The 25,690-nt window shown below is 37.6% G+C and overlaps 1 protein-coding gene across 4 annotated transcripts in view; it reads right to left on the reverse strand.

The window, feature by feature from the left end:
- Positions 1–25,690, reverse strand: part of SYT1 (synaptotagmin 1) — a 333,083-nt gene that overhangs the window by 66,227 nt on the left and 241,166 nt on the right. For 3 of the 4 annotated variants that reach the window (XM_088055674.1, XM_088055675.1, XM_088055673.1), the window contains 4 exons: positions 20,589–20,773; positions 8,007–8,129; positions 4,771–4,938; positions 1,357–1,524 (listed from right to left, as the gene is read on the reverse strand). In XM_088055674.1, coding sequence (XP_087911800.1) covers positions 1,357–1,524; positions 4,771–4,938; positions 8,007–8,129; positions 20,589–20,773 — 644 coding nt within the window. The remainder of the gene's footprint in view (positions 1–1,356; positions 1,525–4,770; positions 4,939–8,006; positions 8,130–20,588; positions 20,774–25,690) is intronic. The other variant, XM_014248841.2, reaches the window with a different exon arrangement.

Below are 25,690 nucleotides of genomic sequence, written 5' to 3' on the forward strand. Positions count from 1 at the left end.
GTAATAGAAGACCAATTTGTTACTTAATAAAATTTGGAAGGATTAATACAGTCAGGTTTCCCATTTTCAGCTTTCTAGCATGCTGAGTGCTTAAAAGAACAGGTCCCTTGAACTACAAACTTCCTTTATCTCTTTTTTTCATTTTCATATTTAACTCTCAAGAGTGGAAGAAAAATGCCCCACATAGCAGGGCACTGATGTCACCTGAAGAAAGAGAGCCCTGCAAATACTGCCACTATGAAACAATGACGTGCACAACAATCTCAGTGTAGCAGTGGCTTTCAAATCAGCAAGAAGTTGAAGAAAGCCATCTGAAAATACAGTCTTTAAAACAAACACTGAAAAAGGCAAGACTGAAATGTACCATTTTTGAAAATCTGGGAAGGCTGCATTGGCTCTGCATTTGCTGCTGTTTTCACCACTTTTAGTCTAAATCAATACTCAGGTTTTCATCACTCGTAGAAGGAAAGATTTCATTTAGAGATTGTCCCTTTAATCACAGAAACTAAGATTTGAATCTAAAGCACTTTATTAGCTAAATTAGACGAAACTCAGAATTAGAGAATCAGAAATTAGAGAAACTCAGACGCACGATTACTTCTCCTCCCACCAGAGAATTAAAGCATGCTATTCACTCTGAGTGGGCAAGTACTGTCTATCAATCAAAAGGAAAAATAATGTAAAAAATGAATACAAAATGATCTTACAATAAGCAAAAAGTTGGATGTATCAGTGTGAACAGTCTCACAGGATGCACAATCTGGTGATAAAATATTACTAAGAAGTGTTTTGTGTACATGTAGCACTATACCTAATACATAATGAATCCAAGGGATGTTAACGAGAGGAAAATAAAAAAGGTAATAAATATTTGAGTAAGATGCGATTTCAAGGTTTCTGTAAAATTCGTAATTCTAATCAAAGGATATTATTACATAGCAGTTCAATAAAACTAAGATATTTCAATGAAATCCTACCATTATCATCATGCACAATATCTTGAGATGAAAACTCTGAGAACCACCAAGAAACCTAAATGCATACCACTTATAATGCAAATGCAAATTCTACATACCCAAAATGCAGCAATTCAAGAAAATGTCAAACTCACAAAAACATTTTTAATATGTTGCATAAAGTATCAAAAAGACTGATTGAATTAGCAGAGGAGAATGTCGCATTCAGTGAGTATTGGAAAAGATGCTTATCAAAAATTTATCAGGCAAAGTAAGTCTGAGAAATGCTGATAACAGATTGGAGCTGTCTCGGCAAAAAAAATAAAGGTTGCTAGTTTGTCTGCTTCTCTAGGTAAGCATAAAAGTCTTCTGGGAGGAAAAAAAGTTTGATTTTTCTTACCTCTTCTTTCTCTGCACTTTGCAAGTCCCTCCACTCCTCAGTGACATGACCGAAGTCCACTGTGTTCATTGCAACTTTATATTCCCCAATGATATCATGTTTGGAGAAACGATCGAAGTCATAAACTGCCATCACTAAAGTTTTTCCACCCAGCTCAGAGTATGGCACCTGCAAAGACAAGAAAATGACAAACTCTTCATCTGAGACAATAAAGATTGGTCCACTAGAATGCAAATCTATTTCTTTGGTTTATCAGCTGTCATCTTGGGTAAATTGAACTGCAGAGAAAATTATGAGGTGTATTTGTTTCAGAGTCACCAGATGCAGTATTTCTTGAGACAAGGCTCTGGCACTCAATAGAACAATGTGGCAGCTCGCTCATCACTCCTGGGTTTTTCTCATTCTACTTCAAATCATTTTGTGGGTGATGAAACTGAAACAAGAAGCCAAATTACTTGCACTGAAGACACATGAACTTTTCACACAATGGTGTTTTTTCCTCAATAAATCACCTGTCATCACTCAGAGATGGCTAGCTCCCAGACTGATGAAAAAACCAGCACTGGCTTACTATATATGACACAAAGCAATTAGACACTGGATAGGTCTCTTACAGTACCAATACCTATTACTTACCAAGGTATATTTTTCATACATACACCTTTCACATGTTAGACACTAAGGTGCTTCTTAAGTCACAATGCATAACTAGAAATCGTGGTGGCAGAAGGCCAAGTTCTGACTAATTCTCCAGCTGTTCTAATGTGTTCAGACAGATGCTGTGGTTTATGAGCCACATTTTTAATATTCAGATGGAGACATGCAGCTCAGGTAAGCTACACCTGAGTGGCTGTCTGAAAAGGTCCGATTTAGGAATTGTTTGGATTTATGTGAACACTTGGTCAATCTGAGAATATTCTGCAAATATAAATGGTTTTCATGGATTCAATAAATACTTCTTTATTAATTAGAAAGTGAAAGCATGGCATTACCATTGGCCTTGTTAACCTCTATGTTCTTGTCTGCTTAAACCCTAGGAATATTATCTTTTGTTACTGTTCAGCTTCCACTTGCTTCTTAAAATACTAATAAGTAGTAATTTTTCCTTTACATAACATCTTATATAACATTTAAAATAAGCTTATCAAGTTGAGAGCCAGATCTAGCTTCCATTACCGAGTGAAATCGTTTCAGTGGTACATGGCTGTGTACCTTAGTCAATACTGCAGCAAAACCTATTTTTCATTCTCTAAATTATCTATAGCTTCTAAAATGCTAGAAAGGACAAATGTGTGTGAAAGGAAAAATTATAAATAATGCTAGTTTTATTTTTACACAGCCTCAAAAACAGGAGAAGAAAAATGTTCTAGTTTATTTCTCAGTTTCCAATACCATTTAATGGATCCTGGTAACGTGGAACACAAAGACTAGATTCATCATTATTTACTTTTCTGTACTTGAACTCAGTAAAGCTCGTTTTAGCTACCTCTCTTCCTAAATGTTTCCTTCATTTATTACTTTTAATGTAGCCTCAGTCTCCAGCTTTGTTCTGGACTATCAAGGATGGCCTCAGCTCTTGTGAAGAGCTGCTCCTTCCCCCTGCTTTGTGCTCAGACACAATCAGTCTGTTGACATAAAGCAAGTGAGACCTCGGTAAAAGGACACGTATACAGGAGCGTTTTTCTGGCACAGACGTGTCACTCTAGACATGGACCCTGTTCCCACTTTGGATCCGTGGAGGAACACCTCCCTTTGCCAGGCTGGTTAGTGCAGCTAGGAATTCTCGGTTCCTTTGGGCACTGCAGAGTGGGTATACAATTCAGACAGCTGCAGTCTGACAAACACTTGCACCCTGGAACAGCACCATGGATGTCCAGGAGAAAGAAATGAAAAAGGGAAGGACTGAGGTTCAGGGCTCAAGAAGCAATACAGCAGAAACACAAGTCAGCTCATTCCCACGAGCCGTACTTTGGGAGGAAGGCAGGCAGCTCGCAGCTGTGCCCTGTGAGAAGGCAGCAGCACGGGCCTGGGCTGCCTGGTGGGCAGCACTGCCAGAGAGATGGGAAGGTTGCCAAGAGAAGCTGTGCACCACCTGAAGTGGGTCACAGGAGCAAAGCTCTGCACAAGTAAATGAGATACTGTCAACAGTTCCCACAGAAGCTGCTATTATAGTTGCAGTTCCAGTTAAATGGTCACTGTAGTCCTCAGAACAATGACAGTACTTGGCATGCTCTGCTGGTTTTCTCTCAAGTGCAGACCACAGACCACAGGGAATGATCAGTACCATATTGAGATGCACCTAAACACTCTGTCAGGTCTGGCATGAAAAACAAACTATTTTCTGGAGCATAAAATTTAAATATTAAAGATGTGACTTACAACAAGTGGACATTATAGCCCAGAAGTGGCTGATCTGATTTATAACTTGTGTCTTCCTCTTAGATGACAGCATTATTTGTTCCTTCTTTGCTTTTGTGAGCTGCATGGGAATATGTAATTTAGAACTCTGTTTTCTTTTAAATACTCTCTTAGGAAAGCTCGAGAAAGAAATAACTCCCCACAAAAGATTACTTTTATGAACATCTTCAAGGAAAAAATAAGCTTATATATACAGTAGTAGTTGTGGCCTACAGGGATATCTCTCTCATTGAATGATTGCATAGCCTGAGTCTTTCACTGCTCCTGTTTTCAATCTGTAGCTATCATTATAAGACTGGGCACAAAGAGAAAGGCCTGAAGTAACAGCAGAGGAATGTATATAAGGAGAAACCCTGTGAAACATGCTGTACTCCTTTATTCTATTTAACTGGGGTTTGAATTCAGCTACAGTTTTAGATAAACGATATTAATAGATACTACTGGAATGATGTAAATACTCTAATGTAAGGTTTACCTAAATTTATTTAATTCATATTTTATTAGACCTGAGACACAATTTCTTTTCATACATAAAGTAGCATGGAAAAGAACTGCTATGACAAAGTCTAACAAGATTAATCTGCCATATTTGCTTTCACCTATTTACTTCCCTTGAATTTTAACTTATATTTCAGGAAATGTTAACCTGAATTTCATAAATCAGACTACAAAGTTATTTAAAGAAAACACTGGTCTAGTGAAATTTACGTTAACATTTGTCAAAGTGTCACTGTTTTCTGAATTTCTTGTATGTTTTATCCAGCCATAAAATGATCAGATTGTCATCTATGAGAATAACCAAAGTGCCTAAAATCAAACTGTGCCTTTTAAACCTATCTGACCCTGTATTACAGCAAGATTGAGTATAATGGCTTTCTACAACATGAAAAATAATTTTGCTGCAGTTATCATTTAACTAAGACATCTAAATTCATAGCCAAGCATGAAATACAAAGTGGTTAAATTAAGAAGTATCAATAGTTATCAAAAAACTACCTTGAATGTAAATTGCTCATTGAAAACAGGGTTAAGGGTCTTTCTGTGGACTTTTGTCTCATATTTCTTCTTCTTATCAGGCAGCAGGAAGACTTTCACATAGGGATCAGATGTACCACCCATATCTAATGCAGGCAGCTCAGCTGCTTGAATAATCCCAACCAGAAGCTGAAAAGAGAGAAAAACAGCAGAATGAAATTTCAAATAGATATTTATAAAAATACTGTAACAGAGGAATGCATATGCAAACTCTATTTCTGGTCTAGGAGAAACTATACTTCCCCCACTTCTCCCCCCACTTAAGGAAGGCAAATGTAGCAACACTATTGACTTTAGAAAACCAATTATAGCAGATGCAGACTGTACAAAGGCTGTTTTAAAGCAGAAAAGAGGTTTTCAAAGGGCAGCTGATTACAGCTAAATAGAGACTTCTTCCTTTTAAAGACTGCAATCAAATAACTTTCAATTGCTCTCTCCTCTTGTACATTATTTTTCTATGCTGAGCACCATGAATAGGAATCACATTATTAAACAATCAAGAATGTCTAATTTTGACTACAAAATTTGTATTCTAAACCCCCAACACATAACCTTCCCCCAGCCAAACACAAAAGGTGATAAAATCAAATGCAAATCCTCAGGCAGAGCTTTAATGAAAACAAATGAATCTTGCAGTCTTCTATTTACGTTCTCTTGCTATGTACATGAATAGGCCCAGGCAGTAAACTAAGGACAGCATTTTCAAAAAATATCTCATGAAAATGAACCTTTGGTAACTAAATCCTAATAACAATATGTAATCTCATTGCAAAACAGAAAAATTAGATTTTTAAATCTCTTATACACTTTGAAGATTAGACTGAAGCACAGATGGAACTTGTAAATGTCTTGGCTGATTTTTATGTGTTATAATTGAAGGTTTATGCTGTGTTATGTTATGTCATGTAATGTCATGTAATGTCATGTCTTCTAGACACCCCAGACTGTATGAGGCCTCATCAGCATAATGGAGCTGAGAAAAAAAAATACTTTTAATCTTGCTTCATAGATACAAAACTAAAGTAAACATTGAAGTGTTTCTTCAAGGTCATTCTGAAGATATTAGGAACTGGGAATGAAATCTGAGAAGACTTTCTTCTAAATCAGTGCTTCAATATATTCAATATATTTGCTTCTCTCATGGACGAATTGTTTAAAATTGGAAACAGGAACTCTAACAATTGGAGTACAGAAAAATATAGTCAATCTGTGAAAGAAACTTCTGGCTTCTAAGAGACTCCTCAAAGTTGGACTTAAAAGTTGGACAGTTTTAAGTTCACAGTATGGCCTACATGCTTTCCCACTGATAGGACTCAAGCCCCAGGAAACATTTCCCTTTTGCTGTATGAAACACTTCTCCTTTTGGATCTCATTTCTATTCTAAATGCATAACAGTTCATAAATACATGAATAGGCTCAGGATCTACATCAAGTTTTTCACATCAAAGAGTGAAAAACAAGTCTATGATTTTTAGTTAACAGAGTGGAAAAGTAATTCAATTCGCCTTTACAATTTCTCTGTCTAAAACTGAGGCATAGTGCTTTGAAGAGTTCATTGGTCATCTTGTATTCTTAACTCTGAGCAATATATTAGCCAAATTTTGGGACTGTAGTTTCATGCCATTGCAGTATACTAATGTAATTGAATCCCCTCTCCTACTGTTTTACATCATCTATCCTTTGACAAATTTCAAGCTGCAACATAGTTTAGAGCAGCAAAACAAAATGGAAATCCACAACTCAGACAATTTATTACCTTAATTAAATACAATATAGACTTACAGATTTGTGGCTCCTCCATCCTATTTTCCTTTGTAAAATATGGTTCATAAAATCAACATTCCCTTTAATAAAATTCACACAGAAAATTTGTTTTCATAGTCTAAGGAAACTGAAATCCATTTTTCAGAACACATTTCCAGCTTTTCCTCTTCTCCTCTTTAAATCTTCTGCTTGTGAAGGGTCTACATGATTTCATACTGATTTCAAGGGGGATCAGTGTGACTCACCACATGGTCAGGCAGCTTGCTCTGGGAGCTGAGGAAAAGCTCCTTTAACAACAATTTCTTAAAAGGCTTATGAACCCTTTTTAGCTCTTTCATTGGAAAACAAGCACTGTTAATCAGAAGACCATTGAAAATTCAGGCAAATACTACTTATTATGCAGGTCATAGCTGTGTATAAATACCTTCCTGCTAACAGAGAATTTTTTTTTTAATTTCCCTTAATTTAATTAAGGGATTTACCTTCAGTAGTCATTTCTTTCCTTAAACAGAAAAGAATTATGTGATTTTGACTGAAATCGTCAAAAAAATAAATGCAGGATATGTGTTCTCAAGTTTACTAAAACATGGACATTAGAAGTGAAGAACTCAGATGAGTTGTATGTGTTGGGCCAAAATTAAGCACAGTGAATTTTAATGTGAGGCTGTGAATTGGTTTAATTGACAAAACCGATCCCTGGCAAAGAGACCAGGGAGGGGAATAAAATATATGCTAGTTCAGCACGTGGCCAGACCTGTTAAGTTGGTCAATTCTAGGTCTACATATTATAGTGTCTATTAATTCTGAAAACTTGGTAAGTATGCCAAAGTTTAGTCTTACCAGCTTCAGAGCAGAGTACTGAAGGAGTCCCAGTCCTTACAGTCTTGTTTTTTTGGGGTGCAGACCTTTTTATTTGAACTTGCATTCGAGACTAGAATTTTAGGAAGTGTACTCTCATGGAGAGCAACAGAACCCGATGCAGCTACAGCAAAAGCCCACACTTGATAAAGTGAGAGAAATCAATTTTACCAACCTTCTAAAAGACCCAGAGAGTCAACTTGCCTTTACATCCCTCTATTTTCCCTCCCATTTCTGTCTGCTTACATTTTAAATACTTGAAGGCTGAAGCTACATTTTAGTGACTGCATGCAAACCCTGTAATTTATGTGGATTGACATTGGTTGGTGATGCTTTAATTTAAGTTGTTAATAGTCATTAGATAAAACTGAATCCTCAGTTTTTGATTAAAGGTGTAATATAAAGTCCAAGTGCATACCAATTTAGTAGTACCTCTGTAATGAATTTTTTGTCTTATTTTCTCCCTTTACTCCATGAGAGTAGTAAGGATTTCAGAAATATCTGCTTCAACTAAATGTATTCATTCTCCACTTGCACACACAGAAACGAAATGTTACAGGTTGGTTGTTTCAAACCTGATTGTTCTGGAAGTCATAATCCAAAGAGTATTGTATTTTCCCTAGCTTCTCAACTTCTTTAGCTTCTTCCTTCTCTTCCCCATCAGTCAGCCCAGTCTCAGCATCATCATCCTTAAGAGCCTAGAAAGAAGAAATGTAAAATTCATAAATGAGGCAAACCTTTAAGTAGCAGTTTAAAATAGACATGAGCTTCAAATCTATTTTAGAGCAATTAACAGCAAGCATAACAGCAGAAATTCAAATATGCAGTTTTCATATATATCTCTACTTTCTGAGTTGCTCAGTAAGATGTTAAAAATCAGCAAGCAAGCAATGGAAGTAGGAAGAAAGCTCCTTGGACTATAACAAGCACAAATTGTTATAAAACCTGAAAGTAGAAACAAAATATCATCTCGATGTGAAAAAATAGTTCTTCTGGGATCAGACTGGCTCTCAAAGAAGCACAAGGAGGCAAACATGCTATTAAATAAGCAAAGTCACGCATTCATTCAACTTAAGAATCTTGGCAATGTCAAACCTGGTTGTACATGCTGTGCATTGTTTACATTCGGCAACACATTTCTGTAGGACTACTGTGATAAAGAGCATGTGCTGTGGATGAGCTCTCTCTACAATCATATGCCAAACATTTTTCATGTTTTTTTAGAATGAATATGGAAGCAAAGTTTCCACCATGCCATTAGCAAATGCATGTTCCTCCTTTTCCCTCCCTCCCGAGACCAATTTCCTTTTTATTCATTCTCGCAATAAAGCTTGGCTGAACCAAATTGATTGCAAGTTGATTTTAGTTTGCTTAGAAAGAAACACAAAAATAAAGAAATACAGAACTGGTCGCAAGCTTTGTCTATTGCATAAAACCTTTTTTTTAAAAGGACACAGCAGTTAGATTTTATACATAATTAAAAATACTAAAATACTAAATTATATATAAATATATTTTTAATATGTAATTAAAATACTAAATTGTGTAATTTTTTTTCCTGTACCAGAAAGCAGAAGTATTTTTACTGTGTAAAAGGTAATTCATACAATTATTAAACCATATGAACCATAATTAACTACATAGATCTTATTCCAGCAGATTCTTTTCTGCATAAGAAGTGAAAAATAGACAAAAGTGATGAGGCAAGTAGTGAAAAATTGTGGAAAATGTGAAAGCAAAGTTGAGAGTGTGAAAAGAAAGAATCAATACTGAACATTCATCCAGAATTGTTATCTGCATGTTACAGCAAACAGTATACTTGTCTGTTAGAGCCCCATCTGAATGAAGGTTCTTTCCATATGAAGCTTCTGCTCCCACAGACAGACAAAGTGCCAGAACAAGATGTATTCTTTGTTGCAATGCAATTTTTCTGCAATTTTAGTTTTTTTGTGTTGTAGGAAACCTACAGCATTTCTTAACAATAGGTTGCTGCTGGAGCTCTCTGAAAAAGTAGCAAGGCTTGAGAGTAGCTATATACACAGATGACAGCAGTTTGGGAAAGATGAAACATGAAAGCATTAACATTCTCACTCAGCCTTGAACACAGTGAGGGCCACACAACAGTTGTGTGGGATTGGAAAGAAGGAAGATTCATCTCTGAAGTAGAAAATGTTCCCCTCCAGAAGCCAGATCTAAATTCAAAAGGTCAGACTCGAAACTGTATGATACTCAGCAATTACTTCTCTACTTTTGAAATTAGCTAGAAATTCTGTTGTCATAGCTCAAATGAAACCAATCCAACAGCTTTGATTTTTGCGAGATGAGAAGCTGGGTCTCAAGTAAATATCTGAATGTTAGTGAATGATGGACTCTCTGCTAGAAACATAAATTACATTATACCTGGATGAGATTGGTGGGAAAGGTCAGTGATGGATAGAATCACCTGTGAGACTGGAAGAGTAGTATTTTTTAAACTAAACTATTTCTATTTGGAAGGGCTGAACTGCCTGAAATGAAATTTGGTTTGAGACATTTTATCACTGAGCTCTTAGTAAGTTCCTGACTGTAGCTCAACATTTTTGTTAGTACAAGAAGTGTGACGCTTGAAAACTGACAGGCTCTCTGGAGACTGTACATGGGATTTGCAGGATATGGAGTGATATGATTATGCCAAATACTCTTGCTTCTGCTAATAAAAATAAGCTTAAGGTTTTGTGATCATAAAAAGAGATGTGACTCAATCCATCTGAAGCAACCAGGTTTATTTGAGCCTGGAGACAACAGGAAATAGTAAGTCAGAGTGGGATGTTAACTCCAACATCCACTGCTCTGAATCATCCCAGTATGGTACTAAAAGAGGACTCCACGATAAAAGCGTGATATACAGCTCCAGTACATTAGTGTTTCTAGGACAAATACTGGACTTTCTGTTTCTCCATCTCCTTTTGACCTCAATTTTCTTTGAGAGGAAATATCCTCTGGCCATTCCCCAAGGAGAAAAGTGAGAATGCAAAAAGAACCTTACATGCTAATTTCCAAGTAAGAGGAATTTGTAAACAGTCCCTCCAGGCAGTAGTTTCTTCAGTCCATACTTTCTCTGGGAAAACTACATTCTCTTCTGCAAAACTGTTCAGTCCAGATGACAGAGCTGTGGGTAGCTCAATGTGAAAAAAGTTCTTACTGTGACTACAGAAAGTGTAATGGGAAGCTAACATCTCTCTTGCAAGGGAGCTTTGACGTGCGGGCAGAAAACACTGTATGGTTAAGAAACTCATCTCCACAGGTTACAAGAAACCTACTGGAAAGGTGAAAGCTATTTCCATGAGAGATGGAAAACATTGTACATGACTGACATCAGCTGAGGAGCTACACGATTCTTCTTGACCTTGACTCAGAAACACTGAAGCACTAAGAAAAAACACTAAGAAAGAAATAATGTTTGGATATGGACAAGTTTGTGGCACTGGGGGGAGGAAAAAAAAGACAAATTATTATCTCTACAGCAGTCTGTAAATAATAGTGTTTACTGTTAAGAGAGGAATTTGCTTTCAAACTAGAGGCTAATGCTTCAGGAAGAAGCTGAGTCAAAAGAGGCACCAGTTTCTCATGTTTGATTTAGCTGCTGAGTTCCAGAGAGGAAGAAGAATTGGTTTCCTTCAAAGTACTTGAAACACCCCACAGAGATTTTAATTTTGTATTTGTGAGATTTTGTGAGATTTGAGATTTGAGAATTTTGTGAGATTCTATGAAAGATCAATATTTAATGGAATACCACTACAATTTACAGCATACTGCATCACACTGTATTGAATCTTACAGTTGCATTGCTACAATCAATTAAAATAAGTAGCTATATTTTATTTGTTTTATAAACAATAAAATATTTGTAATTATAAGCAAGTTTCTTCATCAAGCCTTTTCAACTGATAAACTGTATTGAGAAAGACTGGATTTAGATGCAAAGAATTCAGAATGTAGGCCTTGTCTTCTCTAACATTTTCTTTAACCTCATGACATTTTATATGTTTTTTTCTGTGAAATATCCAACATGGAAATGCATAATTGCATTGTGCTGGAGACTGGATTTATCTTTTCTAGTTTGAGATGACCATGAATTTTACTCAAGTAGTTTCTTCATTTCTGCATTACAGATGCAGAAACATGCAACAGTGAAATGTCTACGCCCTCTCAAATGTGTACAAGTATCTGAAAAATAGGCTTATATGTAAGCAGGTGTAGGAATGTACCAAGAAAGTGTTAATCCAGTACAAACATTTCAAGGTGATACATCTGTGTCTACTGAAATCAGAACCACTACTCTGCAGTAGTAATTCTTACAACAAAAAGGGCTAAATTACAGCAATTTGAGATCCACTGTTGAATCTGCTGGTTGCATCTTCACTTCCACAGTGTTATTAAGAGTGGTTTTGCAGCCTCCTCTTTTCTTCTGAGTTGTTAAAGAAAATGCTTAATTTTCAATTCTTTTGAAACTCCACACCCTGTAGTGGGTTTTTATCTTCCTGGGTTTTTTCTCCCTCTTATTCCCCTAGCTGACAAAAGCTTCTCTCCAGAGAGACTGCGTCCTGACACTGCAAACATCCCTTACTTTCAGCTCAGTTCCACTGAAACCCCCACACCTTACCACTGGCTTTGCCCCACTACTATCAACCACAAACCACAAAAGAGATTCTGGGGCTTAAAACAACTTTAATCCTTCCCCAAACTACATGTAGAAAATGAGAGGGCCTGCAAGGGCAGTTGCTCTGCTGGTGGCCTCCAGATTCCAGATGTTCAGAAGCTTCAGGAAAGCAAAATGATGGCAGACTCAGGTAACAAAGCTGCTGGGGGAGCAAGTGTACTTGCCACTGTACTGACAGGCAGAGGTCACAGTCGCGACTGAGTCACGTCCTGTTAATGACAAGTTTATGTTGCAAACCATTTAAAATGCAAAGTGTCTTTCACTTTTGTATATAAAGAAATACTTTCATTAATAGAATTTTTAGGGTTCCTTCCTGTTCATGGGGTGGCCTGCAGCCTCACTTTTAAGGAAACAAGTTACCATTAAGAAAGGAAGAGAGACATTGGGAAGCAAAACAAAACACTGACTGCAGCATCTAAGTGTTTGCTGCATGGTGCAGGCTGCTGTCCTGATTACCAAATCCACCTGCCCTTCCATCATTTCTTTTGAATGGTGAAGAAAATATTGTTTTAGTGCTTGAATGATGCCCAGTCCCTCAGGCTTGTGCAATGGCTGGTGAGATGAAAAAAGAAAACAGTAAGATCTTGTAGAAAGAATGTTCTGTGCCATGTCCAACAATGAATTTATTGGAAAGGCAATTTTTCTTCCACAACTAGAAATGACTACTAATGGTGGTGCACCTCTTACAATATCTTTCCCATTCAAGAACACCATAATATTGATCTGGCCAATTTTTATCCCAAGGGAAAACAAAAGCCTGTAAAAATTTCTGCCTGGTTCCCTGTCACAAAGCAGACAAGCCTGCAATTGTAACATGTTCTCTATCAGAGTCCCTCAGAAGGAAAGGCAGCATTTCATTCATTCAGCATCTGCTTTCTCTCCATGAATTAATTTAAAGAGCATGTTGCGCCTGGGTTTCCAGTGGCTGCGCCAGCCTTTGGTCATTGTGCAATCTACTTTGTCATTACTGCTGTAAGAATGTTGGCCTCACATACCAGCAGTGGGCCACACTGATGCACACAATGAGAAAAACCCTGCTGGGTTCAGCATGCGACGCCTTGACTTGCTTGATTACTTCCTTGCTTGTTATCCAGCTTTTAAATGGTCTCGGGTTATTCAAAAGGTTTTCTTTCTTTAGGAGCTCTATGACATGAGGTCATCATACTCAGTTTAAGAGCTTGCTGAATAGTCTGGGTGCTAAAATACCAATTTAATCTGGTGCAAGAGAAAAGTACAGAAAATGCTGCAGGTGTTCAGTGTAAAATATGAATATATTAATTTAAGTTGGAGTTGTTAAGCTCACAAATCAACCTGGTTTTGAAGTTTTATAAACACCTATAGCCAGTGTTTATAGGCCGAAAAAAGATGAAGCTGGTCTCAGCCTGGGAGCCTATTTTAGAAGTTCATCTTGTGGGTCAGGGCTGTGCTTTGAAAGTAGGGCCCATGTATATGAACTAAAAGCAGCAGGCACTCCTGCGAGCACGCTGCCGTGCTCTGCCCCCACCTGCCATATGGCAGGCAGCGCTTGCTTGCACTGAGCAGCAGGCTGTGAGTGGGAGGCAGCCTTAGGCTGCTTGGCCAGTGCATGCTGCTCCATCAATTGTTCTTCATCCTCCCCAAATGAATGGCAGTGGGCCAGATGGAAGCACGTCTTGGGACAGAGCTGGCTCTTTGACCTGGGAGGACCACTCAGAGTACTACGTTTATTTCCGTTTGGAAAATCTGTCATACTATATAATTAGGACTACATGTATTTGATAGTGAAAATTAACCTAAATATAACCAGACATGATTTACTGAGTACCACTTTGATCTATGGAGAAAAAGTTGGCACAGACCTATTCTACTGGCTTACTGCCTTAAAAAGAGATAATCCTCTGATCATCTTCTAAATAGGACTTTATTAAGTACCTGATATTCTCATGTTTGAAGGCTATTTGCTATTCATATTTATTATTTATCAATTTTTAAAAAATAAATACCCTTGCTTGAAAAGAAAGCAATATCCCCAAATATTTAGTTTTTATTTTAATTTTTTAAAAATGTACACCTCATTAATATGAAAGGCTGTTCCTGTTGTAGATTATGCATACCCAGAAACTTCAGACGTAGTGTAGGAGTTTAGCCCTCCCTACTGTCTGTTGGTATAGGTAAATGTCTTGAGAGTCTAATTCAAGTCACTTAATTTAAGGACTAATTTCATACTTCCTAAATGCCACTCCATTAGGAACTTGCAGACTCTGGTCTCGAATAAAGAATTCAGAATTTGGTCTGGTAATCAAGAAAATGGAAAAAAAAAATCCTTGGAAATGGAAGCTTACAGTGGTAAGACCTTCAACATAGAAAATGAGATACGTAAAATAATGAGTAGGATCTGCATCTTTGTATTTCCCTAACAGTACAGTAGGTTACAACAGAAGTAACAAATTAATTACTTTACATAAAAAATAGTTTAACAAAGGAGGAGAACAAACTTTGGAAGTGTGCAAAGCAAGCTCCCATTGGGAGTGACTGAGAGGAAGGGACAGGAATGCAAATAAGCCCAGTCTTGTGTCTCACAGCTACTGCTGCCATATTTTTAGGCTTCTGAAGTCTAATAGAAATCTAAATTTCAAAAGAGTTTTACAGAAAATCTATTTGCAGAACACAAACACTCATCTATAACATTTTATCTTCATAAACGTTATTCACATCTTTCAGGAAGTTTTATGCACACTGCACAGTTGTCTCCGAGGCAGGTAAAAAAACAGGACAACTGGTCAAGGCTGAGATTGAATTAATATACAAAAAGGACTCAGTCAATCCACTTTGACTATCACAGTAAACTTACTGGGCTTGTTCTCTAAGAAGCCTCATCCCCATTGTTTCTGACTAAGCATCTCCACTGCAGTGGCTCTGCAGCACATCATCTCTCTGAGCTTGAATTAAGATGTCTCACTGCATTGTGGATAAGCCACAGTGAGCATTTACACCACCACAGGCTGAAAATGACAACGAATGGGAACTGGCATGCTGGCACCAAGGTAGGTAGCACTGTGGAATAAACACACTCACTATTCTCTAGGCATTCAACTGGGAAAACAAACAAGCATGTAACCAAATATTGCAGAAGAAGAAAAGACCACTGCCAGCAACAGAGCTCCTGTCCCTCAGAAAGATCCTCTTGGATTTTTTTCTGGCAATAAAGGCTTGAGTTGCTTCAAATGAAATCCAGGCTCTCTACATGTCAGTGTGGATTGTTCTGACTTCATTTGGGCTATTGTTTTCATGCTGCCAAGTCAATGCACTCTACTTTGAAATATTTCAGGGCACCTAACACTAAAAATCACGTTCCTTCAGTATTTTGTCTACAAGAGGTCAAGGGTGGTTCGATGATCAACAGCTGGAATCGTAAAGTGAATCAGTCTAAAAAAAAACATTGTATCTTGAAGTTTGGCTGTGTGCAATTGCAGCTGTCACTGTCATGTCACTTTATAACAACAGCTATTCAGAGAGGAACATTAATCAGAATATTCTGATTAAGTTAGAACATAACTCCAATGCAAAAGGAAGGCCTCTGTAAAGGACAAACAAACATACTGCGAAATCAGGTGGATGACTCAAGGGCACAGTAAATCAGTAGCAGAGCCAAGAACATACTACTCATACTCCAGGCTGTACATACACCTAATGCCAAATCTCCTGTTTCATCTAACACACATATCATAAACCAAAAATTCTTCACTTGTTACAATGTTTTATCTTGATGCAATAAGAAAGGGCTGAACTATTAAATCTCCTTTTCTACAAATGCTTTGTGACCTAATAAAATGTTCAGACCACAACAATTACTCTCCAAGTAATAGGGCTAAATTTTAGTAAGTTCTCAGAGCTGCTGTTTATGACTGAAATGATTATGTCTATTCCTTTTCTTAGCCCACAGGCTGAGCTTAATAAAGAATTTTGCTGTACCAATGCATTAAATCCAGACATAATAAATCTGAAGCTAATACACCATCTCTGAAGCAGTCTTCAGGGCCTTTTTTTTTCCCCTCAAAGAAAAAATGTAGTGGGAGCCACCAGGGGCATTTGTAGAGATTGAAAATTATGAAGATGAAAACCATGATGGGAAGATCTCACAAAAACACTAGTGCCAATTGTCACTATGTTGCACCAGCAGAAATCTGTACTAAGACCACTTAAAACACTTTAGTATAGAACACTAAGAATTTAATGCCTGAGCACTGTACTGAGATGATGTGAGAACCCACAGCAAGTTTCATGACAGAGCAGTCATTTTAGCAACACTTAGAAACTAAGGCATTAAAAAAACACATTGCTTCTGTCTACTTTTGATGTGGTGACATTTATACAAAAAGGAAATATAATCAGCAAGTTATTTTTATGTGCCGATCAATTTTAAACTTGAGCTTTCTGGTACAGTTTGACTTAATATTTAACTATAGAAGGAATGACAACCTCTTTTCTTCCACCCTCCTCCAGCCTCTCCTCGAATATACATCCAACCAAAAAATACCCAATCAATTTAGTTCAACCTCTTGATGTGTGTATCAAAGCTACTACATGTCCATCTCTGCTAAGGAGACAGAGCTGTCAGGAGACTATGCATGAGAGCTTAAATCTAGGTGCGTCCAAATAGCGAAATAAACCTACCGCAAGTGACAATCCAGAACAGTCATGAGACACAACATAGACAAGGAGGACATAGGAGGAAGAAATAAAAATTAAAACATCCACACACAAACATTAGTAAAAAACATGGAGAAATGACCTTTTTACAGTTGTACATTCATTAACAATTTTGCCTTCCCTAGAAGGAATCTAATCCTCTCAGTGGCCCTTGGTAGAGCTATATACTAGACTTGAAAAAGTAAGCCTTACTTACAATGGAAATGGGTCTCAAAACTGAAAACCTAACCTTATTTTCAACTCATTTCCCATTCCACCTCAGCTACAGTTTTTGATAATCTTCATATAAAGACAGGTTCTCTTTTTGTGTTTAGCGAAGTAAGTATTTCGAAGCACAAATATTCCAAAGGAGACAAAAAATTTATTCCCCTTTCTGTAATATCTAGCTTTCATGTGTAACTTTTGAGCTGACTGTCTCTGTGTCAAAAAGATCTTGAACTATGCCAAGTTACATGGCTCTATAATGATTTGGCATGGATGGGCATGAATAAAAGTAGTTCTCCTCAACAAAAAAAAATCCAGACTAAGATAAAAAATATATTTCCAGGAGCTGTTGCTTTCAATTTACCAAATGGCACTCTCTTTCAGCTTCATGTGCCTAGGGAACTAGGATCCAGCAAGATGCCACGTGACTAGCCTGCTATTATGTACTCTTAGCTGAAAGCAGAAGTAATTAGCACTTGCAGGTTCAGGCCTAACAATGACTGAAGTAGGTTTTTCAGTTTTTGACAACATTAGTACTGTATGCTGCCCTTTATAATGGCATTAAATTTACATCTTACTCTTCAATTACTTTTTTAACATTTTGCTTCCTTGAAGAGCTAAAAGGCATTCTTATTATTCCCCTTTCTGTTTTATGCCAGAGCCTCTAAAGTGCTTCAGTTCTCTTAACTGAAATATGCTACATTTAGCATTGCCTTGAGTTCAGCTAGGTGTATTAAAACTTGCACTGATAAGTCAAGATTAACTGTTAGAATAAAAACCACGTCATACAGAAAAAATGACAGCCAAAATGTTGCATTAGGAATCAAGCTGGCAAAAGTTATCGAATGCCAAGGAACTAAAATCTGCACACTGTCAGACTGCTAGAAATGAATTTAAGGTGCTAATATAAGAACCTCTCAGCCTGGGTTTGAAATCCCAGACAGTGAGGAGAGGTGGCTGGAGAGTTGGTGATCTGCTTATTAAAGGTCTGACATTTACATCAATTGTGAATCTACCCTCCTTAGGTTTAACTGTGCAAAACAAAACATGCTAGTTAAATCCTAAAATATCCAGGCAAATATAAGTGTAAATAACTATACCAATTGTTTTTACTGGAATCATCTTAAGATACCTATCTCTGCAATGTTTCAAAGTCTTTGCTCTTTTTGTAGACAAAAGATGCAGGATTCAGCTTTTTATCAAATTTTCCCATTAAAAAGATACAAACGGAACTCAATAAAATTATGCAATTTTGCATTTCAAATACTTATTTTCCAAGAATCCATGGTCATTTATCCAGGTCCTAATGAATATAATTAAAAACACTTAATAATACATTGTAAATACAACAAAGGTCTTACATGATATGGAACAAATTCCACATAAATATCAATCAACAATTTGCACATTATTTACCCTATGACAAAGTATTGGGCTTATTATCATTAGCAGGGCATAATGAAGTTCTCAAGAAATTTTTCCATCAGCATTATCAAAGTAGTTCTTTCAAATTATTCTGGGTTCAATGGGAGGAGCTAGCTAACAGTAGCCTAGGATAACCCAACAACAGATGATCTAATTTTCCATACATTGAGGGGTAAACATCTCACAATATCTTAGCAATAATACCTCAGAACAAAGTCTATGCATCAAATACAGGGATTAATGCTAAATCAAAGTGCTTTAAGAGGAGTTCATTTCACATTCATCATAGGGAGAAAAAAAAACACCAGCATATCTTCTTCAAGGGAGAATTCAAAATTTCTGCTCTAATGTTTTTTGAGCTCACTCTTACTAATCTTTCTAACCTTGGAATCCCTCCATCTCCATTAGTGATTTTGTGTACTGAGGATGCTTTGCTCAGGTATGAATTTGTCTTGTGTTGGTGTTACTCCAGTACACCAGTGTGGCACACCAAGCATTGTATCTCCAGGAGGAACCAAGGTTCAAACTGTGCACCAGTGCAGTATCTAAAGTACTCCACTTGCAATGGGGATGTAAGGGTCTCCAGCATTGTCTTTTATCTTCTTGTCTCTGAAACTGAAACTTGAAGTGTCTTGGATAACTCTACACTTATCCACACTTTTCCTCCCCTTACCTGAGCTCCTTTCTGACTCCTCTCATGTGATCTATTGCAGCTTGTCATCAGACTTGTAAGGCTTCCTCACCCACTCTTCCCATTTTGCTCTTCCCCTACTAAATCCTCCTTGCCTGCAAAAGCATGCTAACCTGTTCCAGGACTCTTAAGATGGGCTCATGAGCCACACTGGTGGCTGTTCCATCACTGAGCAGTGCCATTTCACCACTTCTTCTGGACTGGTCCACGTGCCTCTTCAGCTACCGTGCTTTAAGAGTCTCTTCCTGTATCCTGTTCCTGACCAGCTGGCCTTAGTTCTTGGGTTCCCAGCTTTGACTTGTATTTCTGATCAACCTGCCTTCAGCTCAGCTTTCTTCTATACTAGATCCCAAATGGTGGAATCATTTTATTCCTCAACATGCTTTTATCCTCTTTTTTTGAGTGGGTAATCCCTCCTGTTGCTGTAGCTCAACTTCCCCAGTAGTCCTGGGAATGCAGACTTGACTAGGCAGTATCTTTAAAATTATTTGCTCCTACTTACAAGGGTTTGCAAAGCAATTTCTAAATTTCTTCAATCCCTCCTTGAAAAAGCTCTTTGTCTTTTTAGTTTAGGAAATTTCTGAGCTTTGAGGACAAACAGATACTTCATGTTTATTTCCTCATTCTGCTGCCTATTCCCCACAGTTTGCTCCATGAAGGGCAATACTAAAATCCCACGAATAAAAAGCTTTGTTTTCTCTCAGGAAGGTGTTGGTAGAGTCTGTGGCCCCTTAGTACCAAGCCCTGCAACTTCTCCTTCTCTTCCACCAAGTAGATCTGAAGGACAACATTTTCTGCCCTTACGAAAATGATGGTGCTCTCAAAGGGCATGATATTAATCTTCTTCTCCAAGTTACTCAGCTGCCTTACAGCTCCCAGTATGGCCTGTTATCTTTAATCTGCTCTTCTCTAGCACAAAATGAATTCTCCAAACATCACTGTGTTGAATGTCCCTGTGGTTTTCCTTTTTCATTATTTCCCCTTGTTTCTGACTCTCATTTTTGCCTCTATACTATTGTTTCCTTCTCAGCTGAAATTCTGTGTAAAAAGAAATTTAGAGTTCACAACTACTTCTCTTTATCATGTAATCTCAGAAATACTGTTAGTAAGATATACAAACACTGTACTAGGTCTTGAAAAAAATACAGTGAAAATTGCATAGTTGCTCTGTTTTTGAAGCAAGCAGGATACCCTTGATAAAAACGTCCCTTAAGGATGAGTCATTATATGCCTGCTCTTGTTTTTTTAGCAGAGCAGTGAAATTGGCTGGCTACTTCATCAGTGATGCCACACCCAGGTTTATCCCTTGTGATCACTAAGAACATGCTGTCAATCAGTCCACTCTTCACAGAGCCACTACTGAGACAACAAGCACAGCTTTTTCTAGCCACATCAAACAGGAACCTTCAAATGCAATCCAGAAGTTCAAGAAACAGAGAGGTACTTTACCTGGTCCTTCATGCTTTTCCCTAAATCTTTAACATCTTTCATGTTAATAGCATTCTTCCCTCCCTTCTCCTTTCCCTTCTTCTTGTTCTTCTTTTTGAACAAGCATTTCTTACAGAGACAAAAGCAGCAGGTGAGGATTAATAGGACTGCAACTATGGCTATGGCTATTAAGGCCCAAGGTGGCACTGGAAGAGAAAAAGACACACAGACAAAAAGACGGTGGTAAACTGTTAGTATGGTTAAATTTAGAAACAAGTACATTTCTCTCACTAAGGAGAAAGCCTTTTTCAATGAAAATTCCTTGCAGAAATACCTGAGATCCTTTCAAAAATATCCTGTCATCATTTATATATTTCTCCCAACTGAGCATTTGCTCATACAATGCCAACTTAACACATCTATCTATATACAAGCCTGGCGTCACATATCAAACTTGCAGCTATTTTGATTCACCAACCATCTGAAAACAGTATATCCAAAATATTTACACTGTGCAATCTGTAAAATGCTCAGCAAATTTAAGCAATTACTTGTTTCTTTCTTTAATTATCTCCCCAACCCACCTGGCATTGTGGCTGAATCGGGTGGAACTGACTGGAAATTTCCCTTTCCTGGAATGGTATCTGATCCAAGCAGTCAGTTCTAATGAACAGCCCTTTTCCTCTGCCCACTGCTGCACTTGACAGATTCTCAGATTCCTCGCAATAGCTGCAGGTCAAGGTCACCAGTGAAGTCTGACCAAGGACAAAGAGCTGTCCAATCCACAGGCATTTGCTCTATTTGGCATCATGCCCTTAACACTAACAAAATTTCAGCACACAGCTATATTCTCACCTGTACTCTCCTATAAACAAAATATTGTTACATTTTTTCAAGAAGTTCAGGATGCAGGACATGGCTGAAGCATGAATAAATAAGAGAGAACACTCACTAGCATAAAATGTTCTTGTTAAAGATCAGAATTTTTGGAAAAAAGCAATTAAGTTGACACTTAACCACAAGTACTCCAGAAGGCAATTATCTTCACACAAATTAGCTTTAATGACCACTGATTCCCACATTTAAGCAGAACACCTGACAAATTTTTAAATCTTGTAAACTATTGCATTCTAAAAATCTTGAAATGCACTCAGTTGCTCTGCAAGATACTCAGTGCATTACCTAAAAGTCTCTAATATGATACAGAGCTACAGAGCAAAGCCAAAAAGTGAATCAAATTTGACATGTTGACGTCAGTGAATCACAAAACGGAATGGACAGTATAAATAGAGAAAATTAATTGCCTAAAGGAACTAAGAGGAGTGCAAAGCATAGTCACTGGAACTTCCACTACAAATTACCAGTTCAGGAAGATGACAGAACATCTACACCTTCCTTACTCTGTGTTTAATGAACTTCTTTTCTAACTTTTATTCAAACAACCCTAATGACAGATAAAAATGCTAGAGAATAGTTAAACAATAATTTCTGTAATATTTTTGTGCCTCCAATTGTTCATTAAATGCAGCTGCTATAAAAGGAAAGCTATACCATATGCAGAACAAATGAGAACTGATTACTAAATGAATGGTAAGAGACAAATGGTGAACAGATTAACAGATGTTTACGGGATGTATTTTATGAAGTCAGCAGCAGCAATTCTGCAGTTAAAGCTGCATTAGATCTGCACTTATCACAACTTAAAATCTGTATTTCATGCATTAGTACTTAATTTTGTCTTCAAAACTGGTGTAGTACCATTTTGTAGCACAACTGACTGTTCTACATTTTTTTTCAGCCAGCACAGCCAGCACTCAGAAACATAAACCCATCATCTTTCACAAGAACTATGTGCTCTATTCAAATTCTAAACTTCCCATGTATACTTAGTCTGTTAGACACTTAGCACCTGAAACTGCATTTACCTAACACTGTATCTAAGATAATGCACAGGAGTTATGTCAAAAGGAAATGAATGATGTGCTCAATTTTATCAGCTTTTTGTTTCACTGATTTGTCAGCAGTGCCTGAAGCAGGAATATGGGGAGCAGCAAGAATATAGGGTGGAGTTCTGCCAGCAGGATGCCACTCTGTGAGTTAAGTGAAGAGAAACACATCAAGTGCAGGTAAACTGTGAGAATCAATGGGTTGAGGAGACTGGGAATGTAGGCATTAATAGCATAAACACATATGCATCCTGCAGATGAAAAAGCTTGTGAAGGTAGTAAATTCAAGTGCCTTTGTGCTGAAAGTGTTGTATCAGGTGGTATTCTGGCACTGCTGCCTTGGTTCTCTGGAGCATGAATGATGTAGGGTACCTTGGGGAACTTTTGAAACACTTGCAGATACCTCAGCTTCCTTTTTTACATGTGTTGTCTGCTCTCATCTGTTTGTAATTTAATCTCACCCAACAGCTCTTGTGATGCAATTAAATGAACATTGAATTAATATCTGGGGCACCAAGAGTTATGCAGAATTCCTTACTTATCTCTTCAGAGGAAATATGCTTCCTTTTTTTATTAAAAAAATGCATAAGGACTAAAGTAAAAAAATTGGGATGGCACAAAATCTGAACATTTACAAAACCACTGCAAAATTCAAGCCTGAAAAAACAAAAAGAAATGGATTATTTTTCCCAGTAGAAGTGTACTATCTCTGTCAAAGAAACAGCTCATTTGAACATTGTTGTCAACACACAATCAATGGATGTAAATAATAGATTTAAGACAGGTGAAACATACAGTTATCACTGACTTTGAAGAGATGTTTGCTTCCTTTCAAAAGCATGATACAAATATTTTAAAATGTTAATAATTTTATGTAATATTGACAAATTTTCCAGACTTTTCACAGTTTTTCTATCTGTGCTCCCCAATTTATGATGTTGCCAGAGGAGCTTTAAATTCAAAAAAAGATAAGGTTTCAAAAGCTACTTTTCTATGAAGTTATCTCCAGGGGGACAGACTGAAGTCATCAGCCAATTTGGAAGACTCAAGTCTGCTGTTTACCACTGGTGACTAGCATCTATAAAAATCTTATCAACAGCATAAGAAATTTCTATTTATGCAGTGGCTCATTTTGAAGATCCACATTGATTAATTTCAGTTGGAATTTAGCCATGCTTATACCGGATTTTCATAGAATTATATTTTACCAGCGGACAACAGTGGGAACCTACAGTTTGAAGACTACCTCCATTCATATTATACCAGTTTGACCAGGCTCAGCATTTTGAAACCTCAGGACATGGTCTCTGGCCATGAACCATTGAACAAAACACCTCTGTGGCAGATGAATCAGGGTGGGTGACCTGGAAAATGCAGATCTTGACCCAGGGATCAAGATGTCAGGGAGCCAGAAGCTTCTTGTACAGCTTGTGTTACCGACTGCCTGCACAAGGGGGTGCTTTGAATCAAGCAATACTTACCTACCCGACCAAGCAAAAGCTATTGGTTTAAGGATAATTAATATGTGTGTAAACGTTCTGGTGTCTCAGTGCTATTTTCTTTGTTCTACTCCTCTGGGAAAATACAGAATACTTATTTTGAAGAAGCTGTCATGAATGTCTACGTGATTTGGTGATTCTACAAAGCTCTTAAAGACAAATCTATAAGAGGGGATTTGCTGAGTAGCAGTTAGTAAATAAGGTCTTGAATTAGTGTTATTGATCCAATCCAGAGTATGCTCTAGGACTTCAGTCAGAAATGCAGGAATGAAGCCTATTTGTAAAAGGAGAGTGTAGAGAGAAAGAAACACATGGCTTACTCCTGGGCAATAGCGGGGCACTGAAATGAGTAAGCTCTAGAAATGTGCCGAATCAAGGCATTTTGGGTACCAATTTTGCATACTTCACTCATATTGAACAACAGTCAGACACAGATGCAACTAAATGGGACCTCTCTTATCCCTCTCTGTTGCTTCCTTCCACTAATGCCAGCCAGAGTTGTGTGCATATTGTGGGTCATTTGATGCACTTGATAGATTTCACAAATAAAGCAGCTGTGATGCTCTTATCATTTTAGTTTGAGCTAAGGAGTCTGTTTACAAGTCTTATCTCCAGACCATACCCATAGATCATGCTTGTACTCGTGTTCTGCAGCAATCTGTTAAGGGTACAATAGACAGAGTGGGAATACATGTTCCCAGAGGTCTCCTAGAGATGCAAAAGGCAATTTGCCCATGAAAGCAAACCTAATTCAAAGCACTGCCCCTACAAACCTTGAGTCCTCAGGACTGACTGCTGCATTTCGCTGACTTGCTTCTACTGAGCTGCACTAGCTTGTGTCACAACCTGTCATGAAATCTTGATTCTTTGAGCATGCTAGATTCAAAGGGAAGGATGTATTACTGAGTTATTCAATTTAAGAGCTACAAATTTTGTCCTTTATATAAAGACATCCTTATTTGGCTTTACACAAAATACTTGGAGAGGTACAGGCCTTGGGTCTAAAACTGACATTTCCGCTAGATGATCTAAAATTATCAAATGCCTTGGAGGACATTTGGCTGCAGAGGAATGACTTTAAGGGGGAAAACAGCATCAAAGTGCTGCAGTCTGGGAAAGAGAATAAAATCCTTGATCCTAATGATTTTCTTCCCTTTCTGAGTGCAATGTCAGAGGAAACCTTACAAACTTAGAACATAAATAGAGGGAAGGTCAATGAAGAACTGAAGAGAAGAGCTGAATTAAAAAGCGAAGACTCCCATGCCAAAACCACTGTTCACCAAAAATTCCCAAATAAGCAGCTCCATTTAAACTGTGACAGCAAAGGACAATCAGATGATGGCAGCTTCCATATCATTCTGAAAAAGAGGCCCATAGCATGTTGGAATTGATAAATATTAATAATCTATGTTTCAGAGGGTGCATGATGCTTAACTGAAAGCTGTAACTGCCAAATAGCTGTATGTGAAGCACATTGCTGTAATCTAAAGCTCTGAAAGCCTGAACATGGGTGCACTGGCAGTTTTAGTTTATTCAACTGTAGTTTGATTTTAGCTTTTTGCACTTACAGCTTCTAATCAGGGAGCAAATTCCATATATAGCCATATTCAGACTTTCTGTACAGAAATTCCCCAGGGATTATGTTCTGGAAATCAATTTGCCATTCATTAGGAGCTAC

This window comes from Pseudopodoces humilis, chromosome 5, assembly GCF_049639895.1.
Source record: "Pseudopodoces humilis isolate 2021_Gansu_Grassland_sample_001 chromosome 5, ASM4963989v1, whole genome shotgun sequence".
Taxonomy (NCBI): domain Eukaryota; kingdom Metazoa; phylum Chordata; class Aves; order Passeriformes; family Paridae; genus Pseudopodoces; species Pseudopodoces humilis.